At 45.5% G+C, this 17,960-nt stretch overlaps 1 protein-coding gene and 1 pseudogene across 1 annotated transcript; one reads left to right on the plus strand and one right to left on the minus strand.

Annotated features, from left to right (window-relative positions):
- Positions 1-4,831: 4,831 nt before the first annotated feature.
- LOC100763161 (forkhead box protein P4-like) lies at positions 4,832-6,835 on the minus strand. The gene is given in 1 exon segment (XM_035453790.1): positions 4,832-6,835. A coding segment is annotated over 1 exon segment (2,004 nt).
- Positions 6,836-16,360: 9,525 nt separating this feature from the next.
- LOC113838956 lies at positions 16,361-17,245 on the plus strand (annotated as a pseudogene).
- The last annotated feature ends 715 nt before the right edge of the window (positions 17,246-17,960 follow it).

Genomic DNA, 17,960 nt, shown 5'->3' on the forward strand with positions numbered 1-17,960 from the left:
GTAGTTACCATGATACCCAAACCACACATTATCTCAACTAAGAAGGAGAATTAAAGACCTATCTCCCTCATGAACATTGATGAAAAACTACACAATAAAATACTGGAAAACCTGTGGCATGCTTTTAATCCCATCAGTGGAGAGGCAGAAGCAGGTGGATCTCTGTGAGGTCAAGGCCAGCCTGGTCTAAAAGTTCCAAGACAACCTCCAAAGCAATACAGAGAAACCCAGTCTCGGGAAAAAAAGAAAAAAGCAAACAAAAACAACAAACTGGCAAAACAAATCCAAGAACACATGAAAGATATCCTTCCACCCTGATAAAGTAGGCTTCATCCCTGAGATGCAGGGATGTATCTACATAGTAAAATTGGTAATATAAACAAACTGAAAAATAAAAAACAGATGATCATGTCATTAGGTATGAAAAAAACGTTTAGACATGTAAAAACTGCTTAGCCATGAACCTCACTCCACCCAAGGCTGTATCTTATGACCAGAGCTCAGTGTTGTCTCTCAGTCCAAATACCCAGACACAGACCTAGAACTACATGACATCCACTGGCCAATACAAAAACAGAGAACAAGAGCAATGCTGTCCTCTAGACATGTGAAGAAACTTCACCTTGATTGTCCCTGGGAATAGAACATCTCCCCCAGGATGATGACCCTTGAATCAGAAACTTCTGTTAGAGGCTGGACCTGAACTTCAGCTGGGATACATTGCACAGATGAGCAGCCCTGGCAGGATAGGCTTAGGACTACAATTGGGAATTCAGAGTGTGAACCTTGTGTAATGACCCGCGGCATACTAAAATGTTACAATTCCAACAAAAAAGTGACCGCTAAACTGTTAATTTTCTGACCCTCCAGCAACTAATATTTCTTCCAGAGAGGCCCCATGCTCTGGGGCCCTTTCAGAAAATGTAACCATCTCCTACAGAGCCTTCTATGACTCTACAGCCCCTCATTTCCCCGTTGTGGTTTCAGGCAAATCCAGCCACAGTGATGCCCAATCAAAACACAATGTATAGTATAATTTAATGCCTGCTTCCTGTTGAATGAATGATGTCACAAGATGTGGCATCTTCCCTATTCACCTGCAAAATACTATGCTAACCTGAAATACCTCTACATTGCAGAGAATCCTTTTGTGCCCTGGAACTGAACTTCACCTGAATCACATGATGGTAGCTGTCAGTAGCTGTCAGTGTTGAAAACACTCTAATCATGTATTGCTGAGGGATGATTCCCATGCCCTCCTTTCTAACAGTTTCTAAACTATCTGTGACATTTGTAAGACAAACCTGAAAGTGGAGTGTAACATCCAGAACTTCTAGAATCCAGACCTTCAGTTTTCCAATCTGTCTTCCCACTGCTCAACAAAAGCAAAGCCTGTATCACTGGACAGTGATATTACCAGCTCATCGTCTCCCTTGCCAGGAAGGCAGAGCCTCCCTTTCCACAGGGAATCCACACTCAACAAAGCTCAGAGGCCAAGGTTTGGGTCCAGCAATACTACTTCTTACAGGTTAGATAGAGGGAGGGATCTGTGGATTAATAAAGACAAAACAGCCAATCACTCTTGAAAGAAGAATGACAATTTTGTTTACAGGGGAGTTAACTTCTACACCATCAGCAGCACCCTAAGAAATAAATCAGATCAAAGTCCAAGCTCTTAAGCCCCTGGAACCTTGCAGATAATCTGCATTATTTGTAAACATGCCTTGTTGTCAGTAGGGAAAATAAGGAAATAGCACCTAGCTGTGTGGCAGTCAGCACCCCCAGAGTACTGCAGATCAACTCTAGATAAGTGAAGAAAAGCAGACTCCCAGAGGTCCCCTACAGGTTATCCCTTACACATATAAAAATAAAAATTAGTGTCTGTCTTAGTATTTCAGGACTTCAACATCTATCATGCCCATCATAGAAAAGCCTGCCCAAGCCCTGCAGACCCTCTGTTTTAGGTAAACAGATTTTCCTTGAAAATAACCCATCATTGATAACTCATTTGTCCTGAAGACTCAGCTAGACCTTCGTTGAGGGGTATCTTGCTGCAAGAAAGCATGATTTACTCTCTCCACAAGTGGCTTTTGACTTGCTGGGGTTTTTTTGTGCCTCAAAACAGACAAGGCTAAAAGAAGCTGCCCAGATTTTAATCCTGTGGTCTAGGGATCCCTTTTCATACCTGAAGTGACCTTTAGTATGAGTTCCAAAAGACAGAGTCTTCCTAAAGAGGAGGCACCCTGATCTCACAAGCCTAAATAATTTTGAGTAGCCAATTGAGAAATCTAGAAAAGTTACCCAATTAAAATCTAAAGTGCCCATTTAGACTAGAGAATAAATATAATTTTTAGGATCTTAAAGCAGAAGGAACGTCTCCTGAGAACTACTTAGTATGCTTGCTGTGTTAAGTGCCTGAGGGGCAGCTAAGCCAGAAACTGCCTGGTGGTTCCAATTGCAGCCACATTGTAAGTCAGGATGTCAAGATCTCTCCCGTGTCAGTAAGGAATAGCTCGTCTTCTCCAGGGAGTCCCACTGTGGTGTCTTGTACCATGAAAACCGAGGCTGCAATCCCATCATCTCTGCAGCTTCTCCAAGTGGCATTTTTGGAGGAAACAGTTAAAAATTTCTCCAGAGTGAGGGTTACTTAGCATATCAAAGAGTGTAGGAGCACACCTTGTAACTTAAATTAACACCTTTGGCAGCCAAAAAGACTGTATTTTAAGCAGGCATAAGGCCAGCAGAGGAACATGTGGGAAAAGGTTGGCTTGGCTTCCATCTTTACTAAGCAGACATGGCCAATGATTAGGAAATTTGTTCCTTTAAATTCTTATTCCCGGCTGCCTTTCCCTGATTAAGGTTGGAGCAGACCATAACTGGTCAAACCTGTTTTTGAGAATCCATCAGCACCAAGGCTGATAGATTTCTCATTAGCATCCAATGGCTCATTAGAAAGCTGAATCAAATCAGAAGGAACCAGGTATACATGACACTCTGGAACCCAGATTGGAGATTCACCATTCTCTGGAAAAATGCAAATAGACACAAGAGCCCACACCAAAACCGGAACTGGCCCTCTCCAAAGAATCCAGGGAAGATCTATTCATTTATCCAGAGGCTTTTTCTGCACAGAGGATGGCCAATGATGAATTGATGCAGAATTATTAGAATTACCCACTATTAAAAAATTTAAAATATAAGTAGGGTGAGGCAAGCCAAGGGGACCCTCAAGGTCCCCCTTATTTAACCAAATAAGCTTTTAAAGTGTGATGGACCTGTTCCACAATAGCCTGTCCTTGATGGTTGTAAGGAATGCCAGTTTTGGGGGTAATTACAAAATCCTGACAAAACTGATTGAAAGTTGACACATGGTAGGGTTATTAGTCATGCCTAGAGGCAAATATACCCATTGATACCCTCTTGTAAGACTCTATTAAATTAAGAGATGGAACATTGAACACAAAATGCTGACAATCAGCAGGGTGCAGAGGAATATTGAAAATACAATCCTTTAAATCCATCACAAGTAAATGACAATTTTTTGGGATGGCCACAGGGCCTGGCATCCCTGGCTGAGTGGTATCCATGGGAATCATGGTATTATTGACCTGTCTCAAGTCTTGTAACAGCCTCAATTACCTCATTTTTTCTTAACAACAAATATTGGGGTATTCCAGGGATAAGTTGAAGGGACAATGTGACCTGCATTGTGTTGCTCCTGAACCAGGACATGAGAAGCCTCCAATTTTATTTCAGATAAGGGCCATTGTTCTACCAAACAGATTCATCATTTTTCCAGGTGATAAGAGTTGGAGCTTTAGGAAGCTGCGGTACAATGGGTCCCATTTAAATGTCCCAATCCTCTCCTGTCTCCAGGGGCTCTCTGTACCAGGGGGTCTGTCTGACACAGGCAGGGGTCGCCCTTTAAATTCTTCCCAATCCCTTTTCCTGGGCAATAGCCTGCTCTTTAAGCATACCCTGCACAGGAGTTATGACCCCATTGCTTCTAGGACATCTGGGTTCATTACTAAATTAGTTACAGATAAATATTGTGGGTACACCTCATTGTTTGGCAATTTTGAGGAACAGAATCTCTAGCTAAGCCAAATTGTATATTTAGACTTTAGTTTAAATGATGAAAATTATTAGGCTGTAGAGCTCTTTGTACCTGATTCAAATCTACTATTTTCATTAATCAACCTGTTAACTTGATGCCTTTAGCCAGTAGATAGGGGAAAGGCCAGAACAGCTCTCAATGTGACCGATAAAACGTTGAATTTTTTAGGTGAACAGCATATTGAAATTGTGCAAATAACATTTTTTTTTAAGATTTGTTTTTTGCTTCAGCATAAGAAAGGTCTTTGGTCATCTGTTTAACAGGGGACAGTTGATGAGGGGGTGAAAGTGCCCCGGCCCACGGGGCTCCGGTAATTCGTGTGGCCGAGGTGGATCACGCCTGAAAATGATGGGCAGGAAAGAAAGAACAGGACCAAGCAGGTTTTGTCAAGACCCAACTTTATTGAAACCAAGGGGCTTTTTAAAAAGAAAGGAAGAAGCAGAGAAAAAGGAGGTGGGGGAGGAATGAAAGTTAATTGCTCTCAGGCCAGGTATCCGGAATCTCCTATATTTATCTCAAGCACTATGAAAGTGGGGGAAGGAATAGGTGTTAGTTGCTTCTCAGGCCAGGTCTGGAACCTGAGAGGCGTGATGCTAGACTAGATCTGAGTCCCGGAAGTGCCTTGAGGTTGGAGAGGCTGTAGAGTGGGGTGGGTGGGCTGTGGTCTGGACTGGGTGGCAGGGTCGTTGCCAGCCCCACCTGCCCACCCAGCCCTTAGGACATGTCTTCTCCTGGCAGGTCCTCCTCCAGGTCCCTGTCTTCCCGAGGTCCCACAGTGCTGGGGTTGGGGGCACCCAGGGGAGGCCAAGGCTGCCTGTCTTCCTCTGCCTCAGCAGGCTCCTCTTTCACTTGCACCTGGTGGCTTTACTGAGGAGGGGAGAGGCGAGGGGGGCTGCTGCTCCCTCTGCAGGGCAGGGGCTCCCCAGGGGCACCCATGTCATCCTGGCTGAGGGGCAGAAGGCTGCTGGCTGAGCCAGGGTTCAGCATGTCAGGACTGTTGAGGAAGGGGAAGTTGCTCTCTGCCAGGGCAGCCTGATAGCTGGTGTTAAGGGGCCAAAACTGAGGCCCGAGATCATCACTCTCTGTCATCCTTGATGATCTCCGTTTCTGATATTTCTGCTCCTCCACGGTCCACACAGCCCCCTTGACAGTCTCCACTTTGACGAAGCACTCATGCAATCTGAGATTTTGGCTCACAACTTTCTTCCAGTTGTCAGTTTTTCCTCGGAAGAAGGCAAACATCCTGGTGATCCAGTTACAGATCTCTTTCAGAGTCAGTTGCCTATCTGGAGATTCTAGAATGGCCTGGCAGATAAGGGAGGCATAGGTGAAGGGGGGCCTGACAGCAACATTCTTGAAGTAATCATGATACTTGGGAAGCTCTGAATAGATGGGGGAGCCGAATTCGTGGCTGCTTCTCCTGCAGGCAGGGCCCCCACTACGCAAAGAGGTAGAGCCCAGACCAGGGGGTTGCAAGCTTGTGACAGGGGCAGCAGCTGGAGCTGGGGGATGCACGAGGCCATCTGGGAATGGGTCTGAAGAGACGGTCACTGGCTGGCAGAAGGGCTTGGGCTCTGAAGGCCCCATGTGCACATGTGCCTTCATTGCCTGGAACCCCTCATTCTCCTTGGTGAGCTGGATCTCCAGCTGCTGGACCACCTGCATCTGTTCTTGGAATTGGGCCGTGCTCTGATCATCCAAAGCATGTTCTGTGTTGAGGTGTTTGATAAACTGGCCCAAGTCTTCACACAGAGTCTCACCGCCTGGCCAGTTGCATTCCCCTTGTCCATAAAGGGGGTGGGAACTGGGGGTTTCCTCATGGGAGGAGCTGTCTCTCCGAGGTGTTAGCACAGTGGGCTGTCTATTGGGTAAGGGGTGGTGGCAGAGGGGTGGGGAGACCTTGGGGGCGCTGGCGAACCAAGTAGCAGTGGCAGCTGTGCTGGCGAGGTCCAGCCCCTCCTGCCTGAAACTGTCCTCAGCAGGCTGCCCTGGGGCACCCTGGCCTTTCCACAGCTGAGGCAGGTCTGTTGGGCACGCAGCTGCTTGCGGGAGGGCCTGGAGGGGCCAGGAGGCTTGGCTGGGCTGCAGGTCGACCAGCCCCTGCCTCTGCAGGTTGAGCAAGTGCTGTTGCTGCAACTGTTGCATCTGCAGGAGCTGCTGCTGGAAGGCCAGCTGTGTGTTCCCCAGAGCCTCTCTGGGCTGCTGTTTCCCAGCCTGCTGCTGGGTGAGGATCTGCAGGTGGAGCTGTTGTTGCTGCTGCTTGTAATATTCCTGCAGCTGCTGGGGCATGAGAGCTTGTTGCTGCTGCAGCAAGGCCTGCAGCTGAGGGGGTGACAGGTTCTGCTGCATCTGCTGAGGGGTGAGCATGTGCTGTGACATCATGGCCTCAGACATAGGCACCTGCACTGCAGAGGCCGACTGTTTGCTGTCCTTGTTCCCTGGGGAGTTCAGATTGGAGGCTTGCTGCAGCAGGAACTGCCTGGGCACCTGGAGAGCCTGTTGCTGTTGGAACTGCAGAAGCTCCATGGAACTCATCTCGCCATCGCTGTCAGCTCCCCTGGTGGTGTCCCTGCCAGAGCTGTCCCTACCTGCAACTGCAGCCATGCCTGTGGTCCAGGACCCACTGCCGCCATCACCTTGCCCAGAGAGGCTGCCCACGCCAACCTTCTGACCAGTCGGTGCCGACATGATTGTCTCCGATCCAGATTCCTCCATCATGTCGCTCTATAAGGACCTGGAGAAGAGAGCCCAAATAACATTTTTAACCTGATCGTAATAGTCTCTCTATATAGAATTGTCTCCACAATTTAAAGAGTCGTAAAAACAAAATGATTCTTAGTACATAGATTAAATGAATCATATTAAATGAATCATATTATTAGATGCTGAGAGACCATTGCAACAGCACATAACTTCATTCTCTGAGCTGTGGTTGGGGCCGTCTCTCCTGCATATTTTTACTAGTAACAACAGGAGCTGCTGTTCTATCAGAAGAACCATTAGTAAAAAATGACATAGTATTTTCATGGGACTGCTCCTTACTATTTTGGGAATCTGAAAGGATGCATTAGCATAAATTGCAACAGCCCAAGATTTGGAAACTGATTATCAATTTTCCTTGAAATCAATTAATGGTTTTAACAGGCAGCTGTCTCCTGAGTGGCTTTTTCTCAAAAATCATGTATCAACATTTACTTTCTAGATTTTTCTTTACAACTATAAAAATTTAGGAGGATTTCTGTATCTTCTCATCTGCCAAATTCCATATAATCATCCATAGATTTCCCTTGCCCCTCAATCAATTCTATGGGCTCCTGTTATTTTTCCACCAAGTGAATCTTGAGGATTCAAATCAACATCTCCTGTTAAGACATTGAGTGACCAACTGGATGTTCTTATTGACTATAATTAAAGCAATTTTGGTAGCTAATTTACTATGTCTGAGACAAACTATATCCAAGTAAATAAGCACTTCCATTTGTCAGCATTCATGTATTCACAATCCTACATTTATCAAACATTCATGTGTGGCCACACCGAACATTCACAACTTGCATACATCTCACATTTCTCCTTTTGCCTAGGTTATGATCAGTTTGTTGAACTGAAAAATCCCTAATTGAAATCTCTGGTAACACAGCAGTTACAGTCAATTCATGAATTATGAGCATCCAATATTCGAACAGATCCAAATTTACCTATGTTGTCTTTCTTTTCTTTTCCATAAGGCCTTAAAAGAGTTTCTGACTGGCTGTATCAATAGCGTTTTTATACATGTGACTGGTCTCAGCCACAGCTACATCTCCCAAGGCTGCAAGTTATCTAAGTTCTGACATTGACCTTACCCTAACCTTCTCCACTCTGACCCACTGTAAATTATCTGTGGCTGCTTCCCTCTCCTGCATCTGGGGCACAAACCCAGTTCTCTATTTTCTCTTCTGTTGGTACTGTCTCTGACTCAGTGCCCTTCCTGACCATGTCCAAAGCAATCTCTAGAAGCCTCTGTGTATTTCCTCCTCCCCATGCCATGCTCTCTCTAAAGGAATAACATTTTTAACTGAAGTTACTGTTGGTCTGATATCTAAACAAATCCCAATAAACCCATGCATGACATTTTTATTTCCTATTGCTAAATTTTTCTATTTTTCTATATTCTCCTTTTTAAATTTCTTTTTGAGACAGTGCTTCTCTATTTACAATCCAGCTCCGACTAGAGCTGTGGCACACTTACATTACCTTACCAACCTAACTCTCTCAGGAGTTGAGGCAGCCATATTGCTATTCTTTTGTTTAAGCTGCAGATGATGATATAAAGAAAGGAACAATGGATGAACAACCCACATGAAGTTTATTTACCAGAAATGCGGGGAGCGATGGGGCTGAGTTGTCAGCTAACCCGAGAGGAGCCAAAAGAAGGGAGGAGAGATGGGAGGCAGGACCTTTTAAAGGGGATTTTGCATATGCGCACTGGGGTTTTGCACCTGAGCAGAGTCCTCACACAGGTCCCAATGCATGGCAGGTGTGTGCTCCGACATTAGGGGGCATGGTCATCCAGGTGTATGGTTCTTACACATATCAATACTCCCAAGGCTACCTTGACCTTGGCGCTGGCCAGCAAATCCACTGGTGATCCGTCAGTGTGTATTCCCTTCTTTCTTAATCTTGGTGAGCACCTCCACTATGTAGCATCCAGTGCTACTACTTCTTACAGGTTCCAGCAAGGGATATGAAGATTAATAAAGGCAAAACAGCTGGTCACTCTTGAAAGAAAAATGCCAATTTTATGTAGGGGGTTGTTGACTTCTATAGCATTGGAAGTTCCGAGGAAGTAACTCAGTTCAAATTCCAAGCTCTTAAGCCCCTTGCCCTATGCAGATAATCTGCATATTTGTAAACAGGCCTTGTTGGCAAGAGGGAAAATAGGAAATATCACCTGGCTGTAGGCAGCCAGTAGCTCCCCAGGTGTACTGCTGATCAACCCTAGATAAGAGAAGAAAGCAGCCTCCCAGGGGGTCCCCATACCAAGGGCCACTGCTGGTCATGGCTGTCTCAGTGGAACAGAACCGGTCCCTGGCCAGAGCCCCAGCTCACCCCGGAGCCATTCGCTGCATGCTGTGGGAGCACGGGCACGTGTGGAGCCTGGCTGCTCCCTACTGCATGGCGGAGCTCACCGTGGGCGCCAGTGCCCTATTCCCTGCGTCCCAGCAACCTGGCCTTGAGGGACCTCTGGTGACAGGCAAGCAGAGCACCCTGCATCCTCTCTCAGGCCAGTGCGGGCGGGGTTGGCCCTAGAGCACAGCCATGTCCCACTGTCTTGGATCTCAGCCTGGGACCCACACCAGCGATGACAACCCGCACCAGCTCCTGCAGCACCTCCTGCTTTTGGGAAACCTCATCAAGGAGGCAGTGCAGCGGCTACATTCACTACAACTACAGCTACAGGCAAATCTTTCCTCACCCCGATTCCTCAAGCCTCTGTCCGCCCCTGTGCAGGAGCCACCATCACCTGGGAGCCCTTGAGCGGCCTGCAGTGACCCTGGCACTTGGGTGAGGAGGGCGCTGCTCAGAACTGGGGAGGACTTTCTTGTCCCTGGCAGCTAACAAGCAGGGTAGCTTCCTCACCAGCCTGTACCTGCGGACCAAGGGATTCACCCAGATGTGGCTAGTAACAAATCTACACTTCGCACCCAAGTGACTGGAATTGGGGCTGAACTGATTATAGGATTTTAACTTAACTGAACTGTTTTTGAATAGATGTGTTCAGGTTTTTGCTATAAAAAGAGAAAAAAAAATGATCCTGCATCCAAGGGGCTAATTGACAGTACCCAATGACCCTCTAACCCAGCAAGCCCATGCCCTGTCTTACTTACTTCACTCAAATGTATCTCACTTAAAATATATAGTCACCGCTATACTCTGTATTTTGTGTAACCTGAAGTAACCATGGAAACCCTGTAATTTGTGGCTATCAACTTTATGGTCTGCCCCTGTAAATTCCTCTTTTTTTGGGTGGTTGGTATGTCAATTGCCCCCCCTGCAGTGAGATCCTAGCAGGCCTGCTTGAAATAAAAAGAAACCTTTTGCTTTTGCATCAGAGTGTCAAAACCTTGGGTTAGTCTCTGGGCTCCAGGAACCTGGCACAACATTTTGTTTTCCTGACCAAGAAACTCAAAACCCTCCCAGGACTCAGAACTCGTAGTTTTTCAACACAACTTGTTGGTGGAGTAAATGTTTTATGTTTGTCGGTTAAGTTCATGTTCCTCTAACTTATGTATGCTAGGGAAACAGGCCAATAGCTTGGCCTGGGCAACCTAGGAGAAGTCCTCAACATCCCTTCTAGGGCAGGTATTCTATGAAGAGTTGGATCAAACCTGCAATCTAGGTTAAAATAGGTGGTCTAATTGAGAACTTCCATTGGTTAAATAGGGGGTCCAATTGTGGACTTCCATTGGTAAATGTAGGAATCTAGGTATAGGCACTTTATTCCTAGTCTCAGCCCTGTGTTTGTTGTTTGTCAGTTTGTCTTTTCTTGAAGGATTATGACTCAGGACAGAATTTAAAGGGACAGACCCTATCTTTCCCTTTGAAAATCAGGGGGGAAGTTACAGTCTGGTGGAGGATTGTACCCTCTGGCTCCTTGCATGCCCCTAGACCAGCCTGGGCTGCCATCCTCCTGATGGAGGCTCCTGGGGCTACATATAAGCCTGGTAGGCACACAGAGCCTGCTGGTCCAGGGCTTGGGTAGGAGCTGGCTTCCAGAAGGACTTCCCCTGCCCCATCATCCCTGCAGGGTGACAGTGGCCTACAGCATGCCTTCTGGGAGCAAGCATCCTCCACATAGGCCTCTGTCAGTGGTGGGTTCAAGGATGACAAATCCTAGGCAGAAAGATTCCTGTGGGGTGCACACTGGCTAGCCAAAGGGTGGGTGCCTCCAAATCTAAGTGTGCCCCTCTGGCCCTGCATTCCTGGGAAGCTGAGGTCCCAACAGGTCTGTGGGCAGAAGGGGCTCAAATGGCAGCAGCAGGCCTGTGATTGCTGGAGGGAGGGGAATCATCAGTGTTGCTCAGCCACCCAGGGAATGTTGCTCTGTGTTGCCTCTTCACCATTGCCCAGTAAGTGCAGAGAGCGTGAATGCAGCCTGGGTGGCACTTGCTGTCTCATGAGGCCTAAAGGGCATGAGTGAACCTTTGGAAACCTTGCTGCTCTTAGGAAAGCCATGGTCCCCCTAAATTTAACTCTCACTGGCTCACTTGTCTGTCACAGCTCTCTCCAGTGCTAGCCAATGGGATTCCTGCACCCTGACTGAAAAGTTGCCCACTCCTAGCCAAACAGGCTTGGCTTTGTGCTGTAAAGTTACAGCCTATGGATGCTAGGTTACTGTTATGACACTGTAGCCAGACTTCCCTCCACCAGGGCTGCTCAGGTCATTCAGATTCAAGGGCTGGTTACAAAGTGTTATTGGTTAGGGTAATGAAAAATGTTTTTCAAAACCACTGGCAGCCAAGGACAGTTTGTGCCCATCAGTGCTGCCTCCATTTCTTCGTAAGCCAATTATATTAAATTATGCCATTCTGTACACTTTGGGAAGCTTTGACATTTACATAAAAGTCAAAGATATGTTATGTTTAAAAATAATGCTTTTCCTTCCATAGGAAAAAATATATGTGTTTTAGTCATCCAAACATAAGGAGTTACATGTTTTTGTCATCATTTTAAAAAATTGGTACATATTATTATTAACTAAAAAAAGCAGGGATTTAGGGTAAAGGTTTTTATATCAACTAAAATATAATAATATATAAAAGTTGTACTAAGTTTTACTGTCAGGGGCCGGGAATGCAGTGCCTGCCCTGTGTGTGTTTCCTGCTAACAATTAAGATGGAGAAATAAGGTTAAAAACTGGATGGTATGTAGATGTGATGGCTATGTGAAGACTTGATATGATCTGTCTGATGCAAGAAGACCAAATGTGTTAAAACATTAGATGTAGGAGATGTCAAATGGGGGTGCACATTCAGATGTCCACAGAATACACCACAGCATCACAGAAGAGCATTGGAAAGAGCTTAAGGTGTTGAGAGAGGATTCTGCTTCTCTGAGCAATAAACAATAAAACAGGAGAGTTGTAAGGAGGTATGAATTTTTTAATTTTTATTTTATTTTATTTGTTCAAATTAGGAACAAGCTTGCTTCAGATGTCAATCCCTTCTCCCTTTTCCCCCCACCCCCAACATCCCACCTGCCCCTAGCCATCCCCACTCCACTCTCCAGGCAGGGTAAGGCCCTCAAAATGGCTCCCCAAAGTCTACCACATCATCATGGTCCATGCCTTGGCCCTTCCCCATGTGTCAAGGTCAAGAGAGCATCCTTCATATGGGATGGGCTCTCAAAATCCCTTTTTTTTAAGACCTTACATATTTAATACAGTGCATTACCCTTGTATAAATGGGAAAAAATTAAGTTTAACATTTCTAGAACAACATGGCTGTTAATTTTTGTACAATGCCAACTGAACAGGGGAAACTGGGATACTTTTTTCCAAAGATGACAGCACAGCTAAATTTTCCAAAAATTCAATATATATATATATATATATATATATATATATATATGTAATCAATAATGGTAGTATGTTATGCACCAATAGCAGCAATAGCTTTTCCAGGATCTGCAGTCATTTAAACAAAATTGTACACTCTCCATTAAAAAAAATCCAGCACTCTCCATTAAAAAAAAAAGTAAAAACCAAAATCCCAGAAAAACAGCACAGTTCTGTTACCCTTGAGGAACCTGGCACCATTTTTTAAAAAAAAATATCTTGTCAATCATCATCTAGAAGGAAACCATTCTGAGAAATATCATTAAAAGCAGCTCTGATAAGCACGGTCACTACTCTGTATCATTAAGTAGGTCAACATTTGAGTAAATACATATCATGTTTGTCTTTTTGTGATTGGTTTACCTCACTCAGAATGGTTTCTTCCAGATCCATCCATTTTCCTGCAAATTTCAAGATTCCATTGTTTTTGTTTTCTGCTGAGTAGTACACCATTGTGTAAATATACCACATTTTCTCTATCCATTCTTCGGTTGAGGGGCATCTAGGCTGCTTCCAGTTCTGGCTATTACAAATAATGCTGCTATGAACATGGTTGAACAGATCTCCTGTTATATGAATGTGCTTCTTTTGGGTATATGCCTAAGAGTGGAATTTGCTGCTGGATCTTGTGGTAGACTCATTCCCAGTTTCTTGAGGAGATGCCACAGATTTCCAAAGTGGCTGCACAAGTTCACACTCCCACCAGCAGTGGAGGAGTGTTCCTCTTTCTCTGCATCCTCTCCAGCATAAACTATCATTGGTATTTTTGATTTTAGCCATTCTGACAGGAGTAAGATGGTATCTCAGAGTTGTTTTAATTTGCATTTCCCTGATGGCTAAGGATGTTCAACACTTTCTTATGTGTCTTTCAGCCATTTTAGATTCCTCTATTGAGAATTGTGTATTTAGTTCTGTACCCCATTTTTTAATTGAATTGTTTGGTGTTTTTGACAATAGCTTCTTGAGTTCTTTGCATATTTTGGAGATCAGCCCTCTGTCAGATGTGGGGTGGTGAATATCTTTTCCCAGTCTGTGGGCTGTCGTTTTGTCTTGCTAACTGTGTCCTTTGCCTTACTGAAGCTTCTCAGTTTCTGGAGATCCCATTTATTAATTGTTGATCTTAGTGTGTCTGCTACTGGTGTTAAGTTCAGAAAGCAGTCTCCTGTACCAATTAATTCAAGGGTATTTCCCACTTTATCTTCTAGTAGGTTTAGTGTGGCTGGGTTTATGAGGTCTTTGATCCATTTTGACTGAAGTTTTGTGCAGGGTGAAAGGCTTGGGTCTATCTGTAATCTTCTACCTGTTTGCATCCAGTTATGCCAACACCAGTTGTTGAAGATGTTCTCTTTGTTCCAGCGTATATATTTGGATTGTTTGTCAAAAATCAGGTGTTCATAGGTGTGTGGGTAAATTTCAGGGTTATCAACTCAATTCCATTGGTCTACCAGTCTATTTTTGTGCCATACCAAGCTGTTTTCAGGACTATAGCTCTGTAATTGAGCTTAAAGTTAGGGATGGTGATGCCTCCAGAAGATCCTCTATTGTACAGGGTTGTTTTGGCTCTCCTGGGTCTTTTGTCCCTCCATATAAAATTGAGAATTGCTCTTTCAAGGTCAGTGAAGAAATGTGTTGGGATTTTGATGGGGATTGCATTGAATCTGTAGATAGCTTTTGGCATGATTGCCATTTTTACTATGTTGATCCTGCGTATCCAAGAGCATGGGAGATCTTTCCATTTTCAGGTTTCTTTAAATTTCTTTCTTTAGAAACTCAGCTGTGGGTGATTCTTGAATGGCCAGCAAGACTAACCACACTGTTTTCCTTGATTGGTGGCACCACCTAGTGGTCACAGAACATAAATATTTTTTGTATTCTGAACCATAATAATTACTCTTATCCTGACTTGTATGTGTAGACCATAATTAACAGGTATGCATTTAGTCAACACACCATCCAGAATTATCAACAAGTTTGCCACTGAAATTAAAACTGGAAAAATTGTATACAATTTGACTGTAGATATCAGAACTCACATCTTTGGCCCAAGAACTTTCTACTAAATTTCTAGAGGATATAGTGCATAAGAGTCTAGTAGAAGATTGCACTAAGAAAGGACATTTCTGGAAGGGAGTGAAGGAATTTCCCTGTAGTGCTGTCAGAAAACTATGCAAGAGGCATCCAGGTGGAAGACAGACTTGAGATGAGTTTCAAAATGATGGATGTTCTTGACAACTGAGCATGATTCTATCAAAGAATCCAGCCAGGAATCCTGCAATTCTTTGATTGGACTGAAATGTAGGAACAGTGGTCAGCACATTCATAACTGGGCACTCGGGTCAGTAAGAGAATGAAGACAAAATACCAGTGAACTGAGTCCTGCCAGGGTACGTGCCTAGAAAACAAAATCACTGACAGTCAAAGGGCTGGGGAGGTATAATATAGAGATCACCAAGGTCAGTACCCTGGAGAGCATCAGACTGGCATCAAAGCCTCTGGTGTCAACATAAGAGAGCTTGTGTCAGAAACATTTTTTTCTAACTATATGGAAATGAAGCTGTCCTAGAATTAATATGCCTTTCCAGGGAGAAATCACTTGACACACTTAGGAGGTTAATAAAGAAAAATCTCTTTATTGATGGTATGCATCCAACTCTATGTAAAGCTCAAAGAGGAGCCAGTTTAGACACATTTGCATTCCACAAATGACATCATCCTTAAGTGTCTTTAGATTCATACTCCAGGTTGAACTTTGAACAAACTAAATAGAGGGTAACTTGTAGATCTAGCTACTTAGGCATATATGAGGATTACACAGCAAAAGATATGCCAAAATAAATTAAGTACACCTGTGATCTTGCCTTGAACTCACCTCTGCCTGCCTATGCCTCAGGAGTGCTGGGATTTAAGCTTCTAAGGAAAAGAGCATCTTGTATACTACTCTGGTGGGAGGGGGGAAGAAAGGAATAGACCTCTATGAAGTATCAGGAACACAATATGAAGGGACAAATTCAAGCGTCAGCTACTCAAATGGCACCACACAAAGGGATCACAGGGATTCTTAGAACATTACTAAGCCAAAAGTGGCCATTGGACCGATGACAGCAGGTCCCTATGTTGGGACGAGTTAGGTTCTAAAGATCTGAAGCAATCTTTCCAAAAAAGGCCCTGGCTCAAGACAATTACCATCTGTCAGAGGCCAATTCCAAGTTTTAGACAAGGGTCTGTGTTTTAATGTCAATACCCCAGGCCTTTAAGGGAATATCCCAAGACCTAGGCCCCAGGCTATTAAAGCTGACAAATGATAATTAAAATTAATAAAAGTTTAAGAACTTGGGCTCTGAAAAGGGAATTTCTACAGGTAAGGCAAAATTTAACTGTTATATCAGGAGTGCCATGGCTGGCACCTGACAGCTTGCTCTCAGAGAAGGGGAGGTAACTGTCCACCACTCCTGTTAACATTCTTTTGCTAATTGCTGGTTGTAAACATCCTGCAGCCTCCCTAGGTTGGAAGTCTGTTGGCCCAGGGGCTTCTGGATCTCAGGCCCGGCCTGGCCCCAGCCTCTGTGATTCTTTTGCCCTAGCAGCCGCCCACCAAGCCTGCAGACAACCAGGTCGCCAGCGATGCCCCCACAGCCGAGGGGTCCCAGGCAGAGGGCCATGCCGTGCCAGAGGGCTGAGAAGGAAGCCGGCTTTGAGGCAGAGGGGGAGGACAAGGACGACAGCTTCCTCCTGCTGCAGCAGTCTGTGACTCTGGGCAGCTTGACCAATGTGGACCAGCTCATCGCCAAGATCGGCGAGACGCTGAAGCTGGACACAGCGCACGATGGCCCTGCCTCGCCGAGTGCTGCCCCGGGCCCCCCGCCCCTGCGGGTCCTGGCTGCGATCTCAGTGGAACAGAACCGGTCCCCGGGGAGGCAGATGCTGCGATCGTCTGTGTCTGCAGAGACCAGGGCCCCAGCTCACCCCGGAGGCATTCGCTGCATGCTGTGGGAGCTTGGGCGCAAGCAGCGCCAGGCGGCTCCCTACTGCATGGCTGAGCTCAATTTGGGCACCAGCGCCCTATGACCTGTATCCTGACACCCTGCCTTGAGGGACCTCTGGTGACAGGCAAGCCGAGCACCCCACAGCCTCTCTCAAGCCCAAGCGAGCAGGGTTGGCCCCAGAGCACAGCCATGTCCTGCCTTCTGCAACAGTGATGTGGATCTCAGCCGGAGACCCACACCAGCGACGACGACCTGCACCAGCTCCTGCAGCAGCTCCTGCTTTCAGGAAACCTCATCAAGGAGGCAGTGCCGCGGCTACATTCACTACAACTACAGCCACAGTCAAATCTTTCCTCACCCCGATTCCTCAAGCCTCTGTCCGCCCCTGTGCAGGAGCCACCATCACCTGGGAGCCCTTGAGCGGCCTGCAGTGACCCTGGCACTTGGGTGAGGAGGGCGCTGCTCAGAACTGGGGAGGACTTTCTTGTCCCTGGCAGCTAACAAGCAGGGTAGCTTCCTCACCAGCCTGTACCTGCGGACCAAGGCATTCACCCAGATGTGGCTAGTAACAAATCTACACTTCACACCCAAGTGACTGGAATTGTGGCTGAACTGATTATAGGATTTTAACTTAACTGAACTCTTTTTGAAACAATGTGTTCAGGTTTTTGTTTGAAAAAGAGAAAAGAAAAAGATCCTGCAGCCAAGGGGATAATAGACAGTACCCAGTGACCCTCTAACCCTGCAAGCCCATGCCCTGTCTTATTTCACTCAAATGTATCTCACTTAAAATATATAGTTACTGCTATACTCTGTACTTTGTATGACCTGAAGCAACCATGGAAACCCTGTAATTTGTGGCTTGCAACCTTATGGTCTGCCCCTGTAAAAGCTTCTCTTTTAGGGTGTTTGGTATCAGACTTGATTGCCATGCAGTGAGATCCTAGCTGGCCACCTTGAAATAAAAGGAAACCTTTTGCTTTTGCATCAGAGTGTCAAAACCTTGGTTTAGTCTCTGGGCTCCAGGAACCTGGCACAACAATTTGGTTTCCTGACCATGAAACTCAAGACCCTACCAGGACTCAGAACTCGTAGGTATTCAACTCCAACTAGTTGGTTGAGTAAATGTTTTATATTTTTCTGTTAAGTTCATGTTCCTCTAATTTATGTATGCTAGGGAAACAGGTAATAGAGGTAACAGGCCAAGAGCTTGGCAGATTTGCCTACAATGCCAGGCCTAGGCAACCTAGGAGAAGTCCTC

This window comes from Cricetulus griseus, unplaced genomic scaffold (genome assembly GCF_003668045.3).
Source record: "Cricetulus griseus strain 17A/GY unplaced genomic scaffold, alternate assembly CriGri-PICRH-1.0 unplaced_scaffold_249, whole genome shotgun sequence".
Lineage (NCBI taxonomy): Eukaryota > Metazoa > Chordata > Mammalia > Rodentia > Cricetidae > Cricetulus > Cricetulus griseus.